The sequence below is a fragment of the Chinchilla lanigera genome, unplaced genomic scaffold (assembly GCF_000276665.1).
Source record: "Chinchilla lanigera isolate Chin_1 unplaced genomic scaffold, ChiLan1.0 scaffold00090, whole genome shotgun sequence".
NCBI lineage: Eukaryota > Metazoa > Chordata > Mammalia > Rodentia > Chinchillidae > Chinchilla > Chinchilla lanigera.
In genome coordinates, this window is record NW_004955491.1 from 54,191 (window position 1) to 73,771 (window position 19,581).

General features: G+C 44.5%; 1 protein-coding gene across 1 annotated transcript; it reads right to left on the reverse strand.

Moving 5' to 3' along the window:
- Positions 1–16,715: 16,715 nt before the first annotated feature.
- LOC102022610 (olfactory receptor 10AC1-like) lies at positions 16,716–18,326 on the reverse strand. Its single transcript, XM_005404876.1, has one exon. The coding sequence runs from the start codon at positions 17,883–17,885 to the stop codon at positions 16,716–16,718; it is 1,170 nt and encodes a 389-aa protein (XP_005404933.1). The 5' UTR covers positions 17,886–18,326.
- Between the last annotated feature and the right edge of the window lie 1,255 nt (positions 18,327–19,581).

Below are 19,581 nucleotides of genomic sequence, written 5' to 3' on the forward strand. Positions count from 1 at the left end.
TAATTGTTCCTCAGTTCCCAGGCTAAGGAGCCCTTCCCTCGCTCTTGCGAGTCTCCCTCTTCCTTTCAGGCTGTGGCGTCGCTGGACCAGGGCAGAGTCAGGGCGAAAGTGTTTGCTTCTCTGAGCTGTGGAGAGGGAGTGCGAGGAATCTGAAGGAGGAGGAACTCAATCTCAGAGCCCGTCTGCCTCCTAGAGGAGCAAGCTGGAAGCGCCTCCCCTCCTCCCACTGGTGCAGCTGGCTGAGCAGGCAGGGGCTGGACAGCCTCACACAGTAGTAATCTCTTCACTAGAATTTCTAGAAGAAGCCAAGGAACCAATAGCAAGCGTAGAGTTTTATTCTCAACCCTTACCTTTCCATCTCTATGGAAATACAACATGAATCTTTGGGAGGAAAAAACAGAGACATCACTGTATAACCCACCAACTTTTTTGGTAGTAATTGAGAAATATCAGCTGGATAAATAGTTATTTCGAAGATTTGCCATGGTAAAGAACATGGGAACTGTCGTTGCACTTCAGAGTTCTTTCCCATGGACTGGACCTCCAGAATCGCAAGTTCATCTTTGCTGTTTTCTCCACCTCTAAGCTTTCTAAACTTCAATGCTACTAAAGGGTAAAAAGCGGATGGCACTTCTGACTGAGCGGTGCAGCCAAAGTAGAGGTGAAAAGCAGCCGGAGGACACTTTGAGGGAGAAGAGGGAGATGGAGCGTATCTTGAGGGAGGGGTCTCCTGATGCCCCTGAAGGGTGGCCTTAGGATGTTGACAGATGCAGCACCTCTGAACAGAAAGGGAAAAGAACTGCTTGGTGCCATCTTCCAGGCTGCACACTACTGTCATGCAATAATAATAATTTCTTATTGGCAAAAATTGCATCAATTTTTCCAACCATTAAGATTATAAGTTAATCAATAGTAAAAAAATACACATATAGTTGCACATCCATAAAGAATGAAACAGGTAAAGTACTCAAAGATGAACCTGAAATATAAATAGTATCTTTGGAGTGTGGTTATAATTTTCATTTTCTTTTTTGTTTACCAAAATTTTGAAAGTGTCTAGAGTAAACATATATTATGTTCTAGTATAAATTCAAATGATATTTAAACTATTTTTTATTGACAAAGAGGCATCCCATTAAGAGACTGGCATTAGAAAATCAACTTGCTGTCTTATTGTGTAACACTACTAAATTGCTTTTGGGCACACGGGTAAGTATTAAAGGGTGAAAAGAAGGTATAATTAAAATTGTGTCTCAGAAAATTGGCTGTAACTACAGGTTTTGAATTATTTATATCATGAAAGGCACCTCTGTATATATTATATGGTGACAAACTTTCTGCACTAGAGGTAAGAGAATGTGCTCATGCTCTGGCTTTCAGAGAGCTCTGTAACTTTGACAAGTCCCTTAATCTTCTTAGCTTCTGCATATGTGAAATAAGTCAGTTGGATGAGACCCAAAGACTCTTCATGGCTAGTAGTTTGCTTTTTGGTCGATATTTCATTTTATTTTCCTGTCACTCAAGATTCTAGATTCTGAGGTCACTTATGTCATTGCTCTGGGGTTCCTGGGCACTTTAGAGTATAGTGGTAACTCTTGAGCTTGGTCCATACCAGGAAATGCATTGGAGGAGCTAATACTCTAATCACTATTTGGATGCTTTGTGCTCTCTGTCTCTGTCTTTGTCTCTGTCTCTATCTCTTTTTTGAGATAGGATCTTACAGTGTAGTTTAAACTGGCCTTGAACTCACTATGCAGCCCATCCTGGCCTCAAACATGGCAATCCTCCTGCCTCAGGCTCCCCAAATGCTGGCAATACAGGCACATACCACCACACCTGGAAGACCCTTTGCTCTTGGGCACAACTCATTTCTTTCAATGTCCGTGCAGTGTTTGGCTGGCTGCTTGTCTGGGTCTTTCTTTCCACCCCACTAGAATTGCCCCAACCACTACCCACTTCTCTACTCTCTCTTCTCACTCTAATATTTCCTTGGCACAAGACTTGTCTATTAATATTCAAAAGTTCAGTTCATTTCTAAAGTGTTGCAATATCAAATTATAGGTTACTAACATCTCCCATTCAGTCTTATTTTATCAAGTCTAAACTTCGTCCTCTTTTCTCAATGATATATAAGAGACATCTTTAGGGAGAATTGTTATTTAGGTTTCAAAAGTGTTGGCCACAAACCATCATCTTCTATCATGAGAAAGTCTCAATACCCTTCTTCTTCTTGTCTCTACATCAGGGCAAATGGAAGATGGTATTTCTGTGCTCTGGTATTCTCTCAGCATAGCCACTGACACCGCTTCAGGGAAACCATTTAAATGCCATGCTGGGCATGAGAAATAAGGACTTGGCAACAAAACCCAATCAACACAATGCTTTATGAGGACCACGCCATTGAAACTTTATGTAATTTTCTTGTTATGTATTAATGTCAGGCGGATAAAGTAGAGCCCCCTCTGGAAAAGAAGTCTTTCCTTAATACATTATAAGCACAGAAATGGAGTTGAGAATGCTCTTTAGTTGAAGATCAACATGGCTATGTAAGAAAGGTTAAATATTCTTCACAGATGTTCCATGAGAATGTAGCTTCTTTGTTTTTTCCAGTCTCATCTTCTCGAGTTGCCATGGGCAGTACGGATAGGGAAGGAAGAGAACAAATAGTGTAACTTGCTAATGAAAAGCATCTTAGTATCCTACAGTATAAGGAACTTTTCTTAAAATAATCTTCCCAGGCAAATCTTCAATTAAGTTTGAGTTGCACTATGTACCATAGTAGTTTATTTCTTTTTCTCCTTTCTCAACATGATAGTAAAAGTTGACAGATCAAAGTGACTTATGGGACTGGGGTTGGTGCTGTGGGATTACACGTGTTTCACACTCCTCTTGCTGGTCTCCGCAGCCAGGCAATGACATTCATCTTCCAGTCATAGGTTTTTGCTGAGATGCAGAAGATTAATGTGGATCCAGCCTGTGGTATCCACTGTTGAAGTCTGGGGTGAAGGACTGTTTCTTGTCTTGGTTTTGTCAAAGCTTAGTGGAGGTCTCTGTTGAAATGATACACTTCTGGTTTTCTGTGATTTTTCCAAATGTATGCGCATGCACACACATACACATGCATGCACACACACACACACACACACACACACACACACACACACACAATACCTCCATGAACTAGATTCCACTGGCCTTCTACACCTCCCATGAGACATATAGGGTACACAGCCATGCTCTTGGGAGCCAGGGGCAGGTGTCAGGTGGATATACTGACATCTCTTCCACTGCTGCTTCTCACTGCTATGGCTTGGGTCTGAATGCCTCCAAAATACTCATGTGTAGAGGGCTTGGTCCCCAATGCAACCGTATCGCAACTGGGGCCTTTAGAAAGTGATTCTTTCATGAGGGCTCCAACCTTCTCAGTGGACTTATCCATCGATGGATTTTTAATTTAATGGGCATTCAGGAAGCAGTAGGAACTAGGACATGGGGCTTGCTTGAGGGAAATAGGTCCTTGGGGTGTTCCCTTGAAGGCCTTATTTTCCCCCTAGTCCCTTTTTTTCCCTCTCTTCCTGTTTCACAGCTTCCACCAGGTGAGCAACTTTGCTCTGTTATCTGTTCCCCACCATGAAGATCTGCCTTGCCATGGGGCCACACCTATAAAGCCAAATGATAGAAGACTAAAACCTCTAAAAGAGGAAAAATAAATCCTTTCCTTAACTTATTTATTTCAGGTATTTTATCACAATCACAGAAAGCTAATACTCCATTGCTCCCCAATCCCTTTGGTGTTTCTGAATCTCCCTGAACCATGATCTCCATCCAGAACTCCAGAGAAGGATCTGGAAAACATTTCTACTTGGGGCTTTCCACATCCTTCATTCTTGGGGACTTAGTCCTGTGGAAGGCTGACCGGGACACATAGACTTGTTTAGCTGCTTCTCCTGCTTCTCACTACCTTTATTCCTCTCCACACCAGTACCAGAGCAGGAGCATCCTGCCTTTAAGGATTTCCCATTTATCAGTGGTGGAGAACCTCTTAGAGCTTTCCATGATAACAAACAACCTACTGTGGCTCACGTGCCATGGATTCACCACCACTGTCCTATATCATATACTGAGGTCCCTGTACTCCTACTTATCCAAGTTTTAGTGTTCAAATGCAAAGCTTGTAGGTTTGGATATAAGTATCTCAGAACCTCAGAAACTTGGGGTTAATACCAACAACAATATGTGGGTGAACAGCTCCCAAAGTGTCATCCGTGTCTGTCTCCTAGTCTCCATTTAGTGTCCATCTTGCACAGGGAATTGGGCATCTATTCTCTCTTCTATTTAGCTCATCACCCTGTCATGAGGGAAGAGGTTGGGCCTTCATTTCCAACTGTGTTTGCCTGTCCCTCTCCTAGTTCAAGAAGGAAATTCTTCTCAGGGACTCCTGTGTCTGTTGGTTCTTAGCATTCATTAGTCTCTTCCACATGCCTTCTGACCATGATTTAACATTCAGGTACCTCTTAGCCTCCGGCTTCAGTTGCCAGTGACTCTGTTCTGTTCTGCTCTGTTCACCACAGATGCTGGGTCTGGATCCAATGGGCAGAGGAGAAAATTGAAGGCATTCAGCCAGGACTGATCAGATGGCAGCTCTAAGACAGTCAGACTGTAATCGCTCAGCATAATACGTGTGAAGTATTTTACTAAAAAACCTGTTTGGTTCTTTTTTTTTTTTTTCTTTTTTTTGGTCTTTTCTTCTGGTACCAGGAATCGAACTCACGACCTTGCGCTTGCCAGGCAGGTGCTTTGCGGCTGAGCTAAATCCCCAGCCCCTGTTTGGTTCTTTTTGAAAGGCCCTTCTGACTAGGCTGGTATGGGCTTGGACCCAAAAGGAGGACTGGCTGACTGGCTATGTGCCACGACATAAGGAAGAACTCTTATTCTGTGCAATTCAGAGTAACTGAATTTCAAATGAGGTAGGTAGAGATTGGGCCTGAGTTGGACAGTTGGTAAAGAGCCAGCTGAGATGAAAACCAAGACACCTCTGATGTCAAATTGTGTGCTTGTCTCACTAGACCACTCTACTTCCTGCATTTTTTTCTTTCTGAAAGGAAGTGGTTGGAAATAGAAGAATGTGGAAGTCTCTTTATCCTCCGATGAACTGAACTTCTTTGCGCGAGGTAACAGCGGGACAAGCAGTAGCTGTGTACTGTCAGGGTCACTTCCATGCCCCAGCTAAGAAAATGACATTTCAGGACCAAAGGGAGCAGAGAAAAGAACTCTGGATGCTTCTTGTGACTCACATATAAGCTGCTTTCTGCCCTTTTGATGAGAAACTTGACTTGCTTCTGTCTGTAGAGCTTACAAGGCGATTTACAGAGGAAAGCGCTTGCCTCAATTTTGCCTTAATGCTTTGGGTCTTATGATAGACTGAGTAATGACCCTTATATATGCCCATTTCCTAGTCCTCAGCATCTGTGATTGTGTTACCTTAGACGGCAAAGGAGATCATGCAGATGTGACTAATGGAGAAATGATCTTGGATTATGTAGTTGACCCCAGTGTGAGCACAAGGGTCCTTATCGGACAGAGGCAGGGAGATCTGATTCTGATTCTCAGAAGATGTGACAGATGCAAGAGGTTAGAATGATGTGAGGAGTAGGTCACAGTCTAAGGGGCTACTAAAAGCTCAAAAAGGAAATCAATTCTTTGAAACCTCCAGAGGGAAGAACGCCCTCCCCAATGCCTTGACCTCCTCCCACTAAAACTGGTTATAGACTTTTAACTTTCAGAGCTGCAAGCTATACCCTCTTTTGTTCTACATCACTACATTTATGGTAATTTGTTACAGCAGCAATGGAAAACTGATACTGACTCTAATTCTTTATTCTTCAAGCTTCCTTTATTCCTCACTCAGTTTCCCGGTATTTATTTGCTCTTCACTGTGCTTCAGCTTCTTTCTGGCTGCACCTCTTTGAATCTGACTTCCTTCTTGCTTTCACCTCTGTCCCTCTCTCTATGAACTCAATTTGGAATTGCCTCATCATCAACTGTCACCTTAGGTAATGCAAGTGAAAAATGCTCTTTTCTCCCAAGTGGTGATTCGTTGGCTAGTTTTGAGTTCGGTGAAGGGGAGCCTCTTGCTGGTTGAGTTTTGAGGGACCCCTCTCTCACCTGCACTCAGTCTCTTGACGCTCATGGTCCCAAACTGGGCTGTCTCGGGGCCGCCATTCACAACAGCTCTATGCTTTATTGATCTCTCAACTTCTAGGAGCATTTTATCCCTTGGCAGCTACTTCAGTGTCTGTCTCTGGAAAATAGGAGACCTTCACACCTGAAATTTCCCTCCTTTTATCTAAAGAGTCTGCCACTTGTATAATAGGATATTAGCATTGATCCTTTCTCAGTTTTGTCTTTGCATAAAAGCAGCCAGATCGATGTCTCATACCCACACTGTCCAAAGTGAAGCGTCTGCTTACTCAAGTGGTTTTTCAGAGATACTTTCTAAAATTGATTGGTCACTCTTATGCTATCCCCCACCTCAGTATGAAAATGAAAAGGTGGGGCAAAGAAATTGGAGAAGAAAATACTTTTGAGAAGGTTGGTATCTTTTGGTGTTTCTTCTCCCTCATCTCCATGGATGAAGGATTGGTGGGCTTCTCCTTCAGACTAAGCCACTAATTCTTCTGAATGCTTTGAGCTTTGGGAGGCCCAAAACTGGGAAGAGAAGGAGAAGTTGGAGGGATTAGTGAGTCAGAAGAGGCTGCCTAGGAAATGGCATTTCTCCTGAGGGCACAACGCAGATGCTCAAGGGCTGTGGCAGACCAGATGTGGACTCTATGAAAGTGAGCCAGGCTTCGTTGTGATTCCCTCATCAGAGTTCTTAAAGGGGAAATATGAGCCCAAGGATATGGACCCTGAGATATCTAGGACTGGAGGGAGGAGCTGTGTGTGGCTAGGAGGGGAAAGGTATCTGGAGGACTGAGGGTGGGTGCAGAGGTCTGCCTATTCAAGGGAGCTGCGATGGGTCCTGTTGAATATCCTGCAAGGAAGCTGTGATGGTACAAAGAGCCAACCTTGGGAACCTGCACTTAGATTGTCAACAAAGACGTATTGCTTTCCTCAGCCCAAGAGGCCTAGAAGCTGTCTGATGAGGGTCTGCTGGCAGGGAGGGGAGGAAGAGGTCGTAGAGCGGGGAGAAGAAAAGCCAACTCTCCCCACTTTAAACATCTGGTGTTGGGACAAGAAGTTTTATCCTGTGTGAGGTTAGAGTTTTGATTTTACCTGGGCCTGGATAGTTTGGAGGCCGAAATGGGAACACTTTGGGGACTGAGAGTGACTAAAAACCTTATTTCTTCAGGAAGGACCAAGACTTCACTGGACTTGCTATGGAATTAGTCTGAAGGTAGGGGAAGAGTTATCTCACAGTGCAGACTGGAGAGTGTACAAGTGGGAAGCAATGTAATTATTTTGTTAACAGTCCGTGCACTCATCTTGTTCAGTTAGTTAGCTGCCGTTAGTTGCCAAAACATGATAGATTTGAGATCTGACCATCTGCAGACAAGGTTCTCCAGCCTGGCTGTGGCATTTCCCAAGATCCTGAAATATTTCTAGTCTCACATGTTCTCTGTGCAGCAGAGGTTGTTGTACTACTTAGATCATGACCCCCGCAAGTGTATGTTTTGAGCTTTGAAAGCCCAAGCCTGAATTTTAACTCCACATTTGTGCCTTTCCAACAGTGGGTAAGTACAAGTCCATTGCCTTTGTTTTTTTCCAAGGAAAAATAGGCAAATGATACTTTCTGCCTCATAGTGCTATGGCGAAGCTACATGAGATGATCATTGTAGTTCACTTCACACAGTGCTCAGTTCCTGGGTTACCCTTTAGGAATGTTAGGTATTTTTATGTTAAAATACTTTGGAAACTTTGGAAGAAAGGCACTAGCAGTGCTACAAACAGACACCGATGTCTCTTTCCTCACACATTTACTTTTGTCTGGTTTTGCTTTACACATACACTTTTTTAAAAAAAATTTTCTCTGTTGCAAACTACAAGCTGTTCTAACAGTTCTCTGCATCAAACCCAGAATGTCATCTGCCACGCTTGCTGAGCTGTGATTGGTATTTTGGAAGCAACTTTTTGGAAACTTCATGGGTTGAAGTTGTCCCTCAGCCTTTGCATTATGTGTCGAAAGCTCCGGAGCTCCTGACAGCACCCACTGTTCCCTGGAAGCAGACTGTGGTTGGCAAAGGGCTGCAGCGGGTGTGAGTAGAGAGAGTGGGGAGGGACTGAATACAGGGCTGGGTCCCCAAGGACAGGCTGGGTTCCAGTGGACGAAGCTGTGTTCTGGTCAGTTTGGGTGGACACAGGGATACTGAATCCAGAGGGGAAGCCAATAAAGGGAAATGGGGATAGGAGCTGGGAATGATTATCCAAGAGAAAATTGGGTTCAGAAGCTGTTCATGGAAGCAATAAGCATCCTTTCCCATTTCCTTGGGTTCCTGTGCATGGTAAGTGTGTGCTCAGTGTCCTAGTGAAAGGGCAGAAGAGCAAAGGGCACCGCCCTGAGAAACTTTATGGATTTCCTCCCTTTTGCTATCTAGCTCCAAGTTCTTGAGCAAAAGAATCCAAAATACTTGAGCGAAAGAGTCCAAAGCCCAGCTTCCATCATAAACATCAGCTCTGACCTTGCCAAGAGGGTGCTCTGCTTCTGCTTTCTTCAAGAAAAGAAAAAAATTTACACGTGTATATTGTGTACCTAATTTCAAAGAAATTTATTGGGAGAAAAGTGCTGAAGTTGAGTTAGGCTACACAAGCATAGACTATAGTCAAGAAGTGCCTAGGTGGAGTGGGAAGTCTGACAACTATTAGATTGGCTGTTATTTTTTAAGATTTTATAGGAAAAGGACTATAATCATTATCAATACCACCACCATCAAACATATATTGGAATCCTACATCTTTAGCTTGAGGTAGCATTAATATCAGCCAAACAATTTGGAAAACTCCTGCTTATGAAAGGAATGTTTATTTAGACAAAAAGATATCTACTTCAAACATCTTTGAAAAATAAAGATACTTAGGTTGTCTAAATGTTTATTCTAAAGTTCTTTCTAGGAAAACAGCTTTTGAAATAAAAGTTTCTGAAATATTAGTAAAGCTAGCATATTATTTTTAAAATCAGTTTTATAACATCAGGTTATTTTTTATGCTTTATAGTGCTTTGTATGAGGGGATCCTCACATTAAAAATACGTACTGTTTAATATATATTTTGTCTGTCATTAGAGTATTTATTTCACCACTTTAAATCACTTTAAAAGATTTATGGTACTTCTATTTTAGTATATTGTACAGGATTAATTTAATGACAATTTTCAGTCAGAAGGCTAGCTTTATTCAACCCAGCTATTCCCCTTCTGGGTATTTTTCTAGAACAACTGAAAACATCATACCACAGTGATATACATGCACCCATGCTTTTTTTATGTTGATATATGTGCAGCACATTTTGTAATAACTAAATCTTAGAAACAACCCAAATGCTCATTAACTGTTTAATGGATAAAATAGATGTAGCATTTTTATACAATAGAGTATTACTTAGCTATAAAGAAAGATAAAATTGAGACTTTTACAGGAAAATGGACATAACTAGAGACCATACTCATAAGTGAAATAAATCAGACCTGCATGTGTGAACATCATTTTGCCTCCCTAGTGTAAGAAGGTGAAATAGTAAATAAAAATCTGAAAATTACAATACATACTGTGAAAGGGAAAGAAACTACTCAAAAGGAGAGAACAACTGGGATGAGGGAAAAGAGAAAAGAAAGAAAGAAGAAAGGGAAAAATATGAATTTTTTCCATACATACAAGATAGCATTATACTACTAATTTCTATTGGTTTATTGAAAGGAGAAGTTAATGCGTGATAGTTTGATCAATCTTACATGCCTGTATCTGGGTATCTGAGTAACCACTTTGAAGATAACAATATGTAATACAACCACTGTTAATTTACTATCACCTTGTTTTGAAATTGTTTATCATTATTATTGTTTCTATGTTGTTTTGTTTATATCTTTGTTTCTGTTTTCTCTTTAAAATAAAAAAAAAGAATACATGAGGTTATGTCCTCATATACTCTGGTTACATAGTGTTCCAAGAATATTGTGGGCAAAGTCATTCTTTTAAAAATTTGGCAATGAATCTCTTCTGAAGCTTTCTTTTCAGCTAATCACACAGCAAAACATTCTGCCGAAGGTAAAGTACCTTCAGGGTAAGTAGTAACACTGGGCAAAGATGAAATAGGCCTATATTTTGCAAATATAACCACGCCTTCACTGAACCTCCTTAGATTTCCTCTTTTGCTTTATGACCAAAGTGCAATTGCATCATAGAACAGTGATAGGCAGGTGTGATGCTAAGTAATTGATTTCAGTGTGGGCTGATGGGCTGGGAGAAGGAGGGTACCTCACACACCATGCAGCAAACCTTCCAAAAAGCCACCTTAAATGTCCTTGATCTTCCTCTGAAAGCCCTTTCCCCGTTCCAGCAGACTCTTTCTCCAGAACTTAGGCTTCCTCAGTCAGAATCCAGGCCTGATTTTGTTTCAGGAAAAGGATATGAAGCAGCCTGCATGTTACACAGGCAAGAAGGTGCAGAAGGTGTGGTTGGTTTCCCACTCCGGCGTGACATATGTTTACCCCTTGCAGAGGAGCTGTTAGGTCTCCTTACAGTAATCCTGGCGGGTGCTGTGGGTGAGCTCCTGGCTTCACCGCCTCCTTCAGCTTCTTCAGGTCTTTAACACTCCTTACTAAATGAACCTTCTGCTTGAATAACTAGAGCAGAGTTTTTTAATATGCTGATCTGCTCTGTTGGTCTGAAACTCAGCCCCTAGCCTTCCCAAGCACTTCTCCCTACTCACCTTCCATCTCAGTACTTCCTCATACAACAGGAGAGGGAGCCAGAGGGCAGTTCACCAACAACCACCTTGGGACCCCCAAATCACCCAGGCCACACAACAACAAAAAACGGTAGCAAAGATACTAGAGCTTGGAGAGACCTACCCAATACCTATCCACATAGATGTTAGAAAGATAAACTTTTTCCTTTTCCTGTTATCCCAACTAACAGCCCCTTTCCCATGCCGTACCACTCTTACACTCACGTTTCTTCCAAGGTATGTCAGTTTAAAGCTTTGGGACTTCCTCATCTGACCTGGACTCGGGTTGCAGCACATTTCCTGTATTAATGTTAATTATTACAGCCCTGTATGGCAGGCGCTAGTATCAACTCCAGTTTGTACAATGAAGAAGATTCAGAAGCCCAGAGGGTTTAGACTTATTCAAGGTCATAGTCAGAACTTAGACCCAGGTAGCCTGGCTTTCTTTCCCCGTGGCAGGGACCGGCCACCTTCCCTAAGAGGCTCAGCCTGATATATAGGTGCCATGTTCTGGCAGTGTTTGGGTGGAGGACTTTAGTTTTTTCTTTGTGTGTATTTAATTGTGCTGGCACAGAATGGATTAAATTCTGGAGGATTATTTCTTAAGTCATTAGTAGGCTGAACTGTAAAGCTACAACTCAAAATATTTTGGGGGAAAATGCTGTCCTCCAGATACACAAATATTGCTTTTGTGAGTTCTAGCTAAATCTTATTAAAGATTTAGTGAGTCTTTTCCATATTTATTCAAGTATTTTTCCTTCTGCAGGCTAGTGTTTTAGTTCCACCCCAAATTCTTCTAATCCACCTTTTAGTTACTTAGTCACTTAGCCCAGGGAAGACTTTATCATATGGGAATTGCAAATTCCTAGGAATCTAACAATTTCATTTTACTTGGAACTTGGCATTTGAAAGAAACTATTTGTGCATTCAGAATAATTGGAACAGTCTTACATTAAAGATGTTTACATATCTGAGTTCAGATCACAGGAAGAGAAGCAGTAAAAAAATTAGGAGCTCCCAGTAGGTGGGTGAAGATAGAGCTGTAATCCAACAGGAAGATTAAATTTAAGAAGCAAGAGGGTGTCCTCTTCCATGATGAAGGGTGTGCAATCCTGATATAGGGGACGTGGTTTCCAACCATAAATGCATCTTAGAATCTCCTAAAATGAGCTTTTAAAATATCCAATGCTTTTACCTCCACTAAGACAAAGGAAATAAGAATCTGTCATGAGCCAGTATGTAAAAAGGTCTCTGGGTGATCCCAGTGTGAAGGTACTTGTATAGCAATGTTGTGGGGCTCAGGGTAATGTCCAGGTGAGCTTGGATCTCATAATTCTTGGCATTAGTAACAAAAGGAGTGAGAGTTTTCTTCAGCAACACTAAAAACTCACAAATTTGTATTTGAGGGGATAGAAAACAGGGTGAATATTTGAAAACTGGATGTGTAGAACACAGCAATAATACAATTGGGAGTACTGGTTAAAGCAATCAAAAAGTTAGCTCTGGAGAGCTTATTTGTAAAGAGAAGTTAAGGGGTTTGGCGTGGCTGGCAGATGAGGACATGGAGGACTGAACACCTGGAGCTGTAGGTGCAGGTGAAGAGAGAAAGGAAAGAAGTGAGTAGGCGGAGGCTGTGGTGGTGGGGGATGTGGGGAAGCATTGATTTGGATTTATTATAGGCAGAGACATCTGGAATCATTGACAGTCCAGTTGAAGGGCCAAAGATATATTTTATTCCACACATACTGTCATAGATATTATTTATAAATCTGTCTAATTAGTTATGTGTTTTATTTCAATAATTGATGATGCTTCAACATCTCGGAGGCTTTGCTGGCCTGGGAGAGACTGCCCCTCCTGGAGTTAGCTAATTTTTAGAGATAACCAATGACTCTTCTGTGAGTTTGCCATTAATATGCAAACCAACTGTAGTAGTTACTTTCTCGTTGCTCAGACACAGTACCTGCCACCCACAACTCTAAGCAGGAAAGCTTTATTTTGTCTCACAGCCGGTAGCAGTTTCAGCCCCTTGTGAACTAATCTACTGATGAATATCACACCCCCAAATCCAATAATCTCCCATAAGCCCCACGTATGAGTACATGAAACTTTGGAGAGACACCTAGGTATAAAGCATAGCACCAACCAATCCAGAGCCTATGTCTCCAAGCATCTCTCTTTTCTCACCTTTACACACAAAGTCCAACATTACCTAGACCACCCCAGGCCCAGGTACTGGGCAGCTAGGGACCATTCCACACCCCATAGCCCTCTGAAATTATTCCAGCTTCCCAGCCCTAACCTTGCTCAGGCCTTCTGCCTGGCCTTGCCTTTCACATGGACCCCATGCTGAAGGCCAGGCTGTGATTTTCATTGCTCCTTCTGCTTCCTAATGAGCCATCTGCCTCACCATGTGCCCTGTGTAGCGTGGCACGTTCCCTTTTCTTGGGAACTATAGGTACTAAAGCTTCTTTCAAGAGCAGTTGTTTCTGGATTTGTGACCTTCCATAGCAGGTACAAATCACTGAACAGCGTTAAATATTTCAGTATTTATTTAGAACTAAAGCCAATGTTACAGCCTATTGCTGTGGTTAAACAGGATTTGAGCTTTTCACAGTTCGAGGCCTTAGCCATACTTGGCAGTCATTGTGTGCTCTCTGGCTCCACAGTATTTTGAGGGGTGAAATCTGCTATTTAGCCATCTGACCTCTGCATGTGCCTTGCTGAGGTTGGTGCAGGTGATTTCAGCACTTTGGGTTTACCTTACATATCTCGAAAGCCGACTCCCGCCTCAGCAGTATAGTTTTCTAGAAGTGGAAGCAGTGTTTGACACTGTTGACCACTCCATCCTTGCGATTCCCCTCATAGTTTCCATGGCACCACAATTTCTTGGGCTTTCTTCTATTTTTCTGATTGCTCTTTTTAGAAATCTGCTGTGCATTCCTTTACTTCCACCGGTTCTGTATTTTTATCTTGGAAAACATTTGTTGAATGACTAACACATATGTGTATATAGGAAAGGTATTGAATGAAAAATATAGGTTTGTCTTATCTTTACTATCCAGCCCCAGACTTTCCTTTGGCAGAAATATATGTGCACACATATAAAACTCACAGAGCGCACACACACACACAATACAACACATAACATATACACATACAATGTGCATTTTTGTATGTAAATGGTAGGGTGCCATAAACATGATTCATTCACTCTTTCTTTCAACAATTTATTGAGCAGCTACTCCAAGATAGACACTGCTCAGGGGCTGGGGATACCACAGTAAATAAAGCAAGCAGACATCCTTTCATAAAGTTTGTATTGGGAAGAATGGGCAACTTAAAAGTAAATAAAGCCATTTCCATGCTACTGTGAGTGAGTGGTCCACGAGCTCTGCTCCTCCAGCAGAGGAGTCGATATTTGGGTCCCTCCAGGAATAAATATTTGGATTGAGACAGCATCTGAAGAAGCAGGGGACAGCCTGGAAAGCTCTGTGGAAATGGCTTTCCAGAGAGGAAGCAAAAAGTGTAATCCTGACATGGGTCAAAAAGAAAAGGATGGATTGGAAGATGACTGCTTAATACTCTCCCATACCCTGCTTTTCCCACTGTATAGCTTATAACATACCTAGTTTGATATCTACCACAGAGAAAACTGTCTGATTCATTTTGGCACCTGTCTATGATTCCAATATAAGGACAAAATTTTGGTCCATCATGTATTGGGAATGGGAAGAGACTGATCAACACATGCAAAGTTATAGTTAGATGTTAAGTTCTGGTATTGTGGTATTTTTTTTCCACCACAACACAAGTAAATTTGCAGGATCAGGCCTTGGAAATAAAATGTTTGAAACAAAGTGATAGATGCCATCAAGTGTAATGAGCCCCATCTGCGTGCCATGTATTGCAACTGTGAAAACATACCCCCGAGCGCTGATTCACCCTCCTGGCCCTGCGCTACTTGTCTTCGGAGTGCTGTTAACGTGACCGTGTCAGACACTATTGCACAATTTTATTCAGATTGAAATTCTTTTCTACGTGAAAATTCATTTGGATTTCCTTTTCTGTGGACACTCTGTGAACATCCTTTGCCCATTTTCTCAGTTTGTCTTTCCCTCTTTCGTTTTGGTTTTCTCAGTGAAGAACTTATGAGAAACCTAGTGAATGTCTGTCTACGGTTTGGATCGGAAATGTCCTCTGAAGACTCCTGTGTTTGTGGAAGGCTGGATCCCCAACTGGGGGTGCAGAAAGCTTTGGGATCTTTTTGCACATAGATAATGAATTCCACGTTCTGCATCACACTCAGAAAAGCCAGCTCATCCTTTAATATTAGTGTCCCTCGAATCCTGTCTTGCATCCTGTCTTCTGACTGTACTGGCTCGCGCTGTACTGCCCTGGAGACATGGAACACTCTCGGAATCTGCTGTCAAATTCCAGTGAGATGCAATGGACCTGCTTCTCTTTCCACATCCCAGACAAACCTCCACTTGTCTGCCACAGCCCCTCACTCCCCTTGTCCCTCTGTTGTACACTGTTACTGTCTAGGCACCTTCCTAATGTGTAACTTTTTAGCGTCATGCTCTTATCTGTGAAACCTGGAGAGAGCAAAGTGTGCCAGTCAAAGCTCCCTGCTTAGTTTTCCAAGGTTATCTTGAATTAGATTTACCACTGCAATTCCTCTGAGATAACTACTGATCATTGTAATTGCAAGTTTATATGCTCTCGACCTCTACCAATCACCTTTAATATCCCAGGAAAATGGAAGCTCACTTGGCAAGATTGTGTGCCAGCCTCCTGCGGGGTTGTGGCTGTGCTGCCTTCCTTTTCCCTCTGCAATTTTTTCCTGGTGATCTCCCCCACATAGACTCTCCCTCTTGGCCTTAACCCTGAGCTCTGAATTGGTGTCTTTGCCTCCTCTATCAGCATCTTCACTGGTTTTTCCCAGCTGTTATTTCCCTTTCCTCACCCGCTCCTGCCCTGTTCTCCTCAGCAAAGCTGCCACAGTCCACCAAGTGACCCTGGTAGAAGCGACCCCAGCTCCTATTTCTTGCTCACCCCACATCCAGTCAAGGTCCCATAGCCTCCACTTGCTCCGCTCTCAACTCTTTCCGTGTCACTTAACTTCCAGTGCAGGGATTCCAGCCCAAACTCCATTGCATCTCACTGGATTTTGACAGCAGGTTCCCAGATGTGTTCCACATCTCCAGGCCACTTGCCACACAGCAGCCTGAGTGACCAGAGGAGAAGAGAGGACTTCCCACCAAGCCTGGGATTCAGATCCTTTGGCGGTTTCTGCGAACCTTCCTAATACGCCAAAGCCTGTTAAGCTGTCTGCAGGGAGCATTTCCCACCCTTCTCTCCACCCAGGGGACCCCTATAGTTCTCCAGCTGCCCCCTAAAGAATCTCTTGACTGCCCCAGGTCCCCAAAGCTTGGCATGGGCCTCCGTCCCTTGCTCACTTCTGCCTGTCTTTCTCAGGCAGGAGCTCCTGGAGGCCACCCCTTGAGGCTTTTTCACCAAGCGTATCACCCTGAGCAGGCCCGCGGCTCGGGGAGAACTCCTCAGGTATTCATGGAACCACTAAATCTAAATCCACGGCTCTCTACTACTCGACTTCGGCCATTCCTCTAGGGAGGCAGGAGGACCGGGCCCCTTGTGGGCCAGTTTCCAAATGCTCTTTCCTTAACAAGGTCTTTGAGTGGCCCCTGCAGCTTTCCTGATGGGAACCTCTGGAGACGGGGCAACTGTCCACTCTGGCCTGTCCCTTCCCACTCTCAGGGCTCACACAGCCCTTGATCTCCTGCTTTGCTGGGCCTCAAGCGCCCCAGCACCCTGCGGATGGCGGCGGTGATCTCGCGGTTGCGCAGGCTGTAGATGAGGGGGTAGAGCAACGGAGTGACGTTGGTGTAGACCAGTGCCAAGGTGCGGTCCAGCCTCGGAGAGTAGGTGGCCTTGGGCCGCACGTACATGAAGGTGGCGCAGCCGTAGTGCAGGAAGGTAACCACCAGGTGCGAAGTGCAGGTGGACGCGGCCTTGCGGCGGCCCCCAGCAAAATGCAAGCGGCGCAGGGCGGCAGCGATGGCCCCATAGGAGGCCAGGATGAGCATGGAGGGCAGCAGCAGCAACACCAGGCAGGCGCCCAGCAGCGGCAGCTCCTCGGCGTAGCTCCGGGTACAGGCCAGGTGCAGCAGCGCAGTGATGTCACAGAAGAAATGCACCAGCAGGTGGGAGCCGCAGAAGGGCAGGTGGAAGACGGCCACAGTGAGCCCCAGAGACACTGCCAGGCCCCCGAGGCAGCAGGCCACAGCCAGTCGCGCGCACAGCCCAGGGGTCACCACGGCAGCGTAGCGCAGCGGGTGGCAGATGGCCACGTAGCGGTCATAGGCCATCGCGGCCAGCAGGAAGCACTCGGCCCCGCCCAGGGCCACGAACATCTGCATCTGAACCGCGCAGCCCAGGAAGGAGATGGGGCTGCCCCTGGCGGGGCCCGGCATGCTCAGGTCGGCCAGGGAGCGGGGCACCACCACCAGGGTGTAGCAGAGCTCGATGACCGACAGCTGGCACAGGAAGAGCAGCATGGGCGGCCGGCTGGGCACTGAGGCCACCGCCACCAGGATGAGCAGGTTCCCGCTGAGGGTGGTCAGGTGTACAGCCAGCAGCAGCAGGAACAGCGCCGGCCTCAGGTGCGGGAACTCGAAGAAGCCTTGAAGGAGAAAGCCGTGGGGCAAGGTGGCGTTGCTGGGGCTGTCCATGCACGGCCTTCGGGGAGGCGCCTGTGGGAGAGAAGCAAGAGGGGCGCTTAGGGGTGCGGCTCTTCTGGCCCTGCCAGCTGGGAAGGGGTCCTGTGCAGGTGCAAATGCAAGTTTGAGAATGACGAAGCTGGCACTGCTGGCTGCAGAGGAGGCAAATGGTTCACTGGTCCTTTCCCTTCCTGGGGGGAACATATTACTGACTTGTTCAGAAAAAACAGTGCAGCTGCCTTGAGTCTAAGACTAGGATCTGGACAGCTGCTCTTCTCACTTTGCACTTGCCGAAGAAACCTTGGCTGGAGCCCGTGACATTGTGGTGCTTACTCTTGATCGCCACTTGCACACAGTTGACCAGTGGTGAGCAGCAGGCTCTCTGCAGCCTGATTGATAGGTCCTCCGCCTAAGTCCCCTGCCTAAGGCTGGAAGTGTGCATGTACTCTCTGCTTCTCCACCCTCCTCCCCGCCCTACTCTGTCTTTTCCGAGCCACTTTGGAGTTGAATGTCACAGAAGCACTAAGATGTGATGCAGATGAGGGCCTTCCAGAGCATCTCAGACAATTTCATCACCTTAAGGAGGAAACTAAAGTTGGAATTGCATGGCCGGTCATGGTGGTGCACACCTGCAACTCCAGCACTTGGGAGGCCGAGGCAGGAGGATCGCTGTGAGTTTGAGGCCAGCCTGGGTTACAAAGTAAGTTTGAGGCCAGCCTGAACTGCGTAGTGAGCCCCTGTCTCAAAAAAAGAAAGAAAGACAGAAAGAAGAAAGAAAGATAGAAAGAAAGAAAGAAAGAAAGAGAATAGAAAGAAAGAAAGAAAGAAAGAGAAAGAAAGAGAGAAAGAGAGAAAGAGAGAAAGAGATAAAGAAAGAAAGAAAGAAAGAAAGAAAGAAAGAAAGAAAGAAAGAAAGAAAGAAAGAAAGAAAGAAAAAGAAAGAAAAGAATTGGAACTTCGATAGGGAGCGCTGAAGGGTTTAACTGCTTATAGGAAGTTAGGAACAGATTCTCAGTTCCTGAAGACAAACCCAGAACTTTCCATAACCTAGCTGAGATTCAGGAAAAGGGCCACCAGAGTCCAAGAGACAATCCGGATTTATTTAGCCTTGAACCTCAGCCCCAGATCTGTGCAGAGACAGGAGCAGGCACTGAGGCAGCTGCATGCTTTGTGGGAGGCCTGGATGTGGGCGTCAGGACTAAAACATCCCTGACAGTTTGATTAATAAGTACTCTGTCAACATGAGAAGAGGTGCTGTGTATCTCGTCTAAGTTTCCTTTCAGAGTACCCTTCAGTATCCTCTGAATTTGCCATCGAAACACAATTTCTTTCCAAGCCTTACCCAGTGACACACTGCAGGCCACACCTGCACAGCATTAACAGCAGGTAGATCTGCTGTTCTCCTCAGACTCCTCCGGAATGGAGCAGACAGGAGGTGGGAGGAGACTGGAGGCCACACCAAGGAGGAGGAGGTTTGATGTTTCTAATAGGTAGTAAGGCCATCTCTTTCTATTGCACGATCTCCTTTTTATCTTCCCTTAGAATCAGTTTGCAATCAATCCTGGAAGTGCAGTTTGTCCACTACTTTTGTACCATAGCGTGCAGGAGCAGTTTAGCTGGTGCAAAGGGCAACAGGCAAACTGAATGAAAGAATAAAAAGGAATGCAAATAGCGTGGCATTTTCTATCTAATGCTTATTTTGGAGGGATTTTATTTATCAGCATCACTTTTTGCTATTTCTTTTTGCATCTATGGGGAGAGACTTTCCAACAGAGGAAGAGCAGTGTGGATCTCGGGGTAAAGCTGAGGAGGTAGGATCATTTCCTGGCCCTTCCAGAACTCTCTGTTTTTGGTGAGGGGCACTATTTCATGTTGAGCACCTTTAACAAGCCTGGCTTGC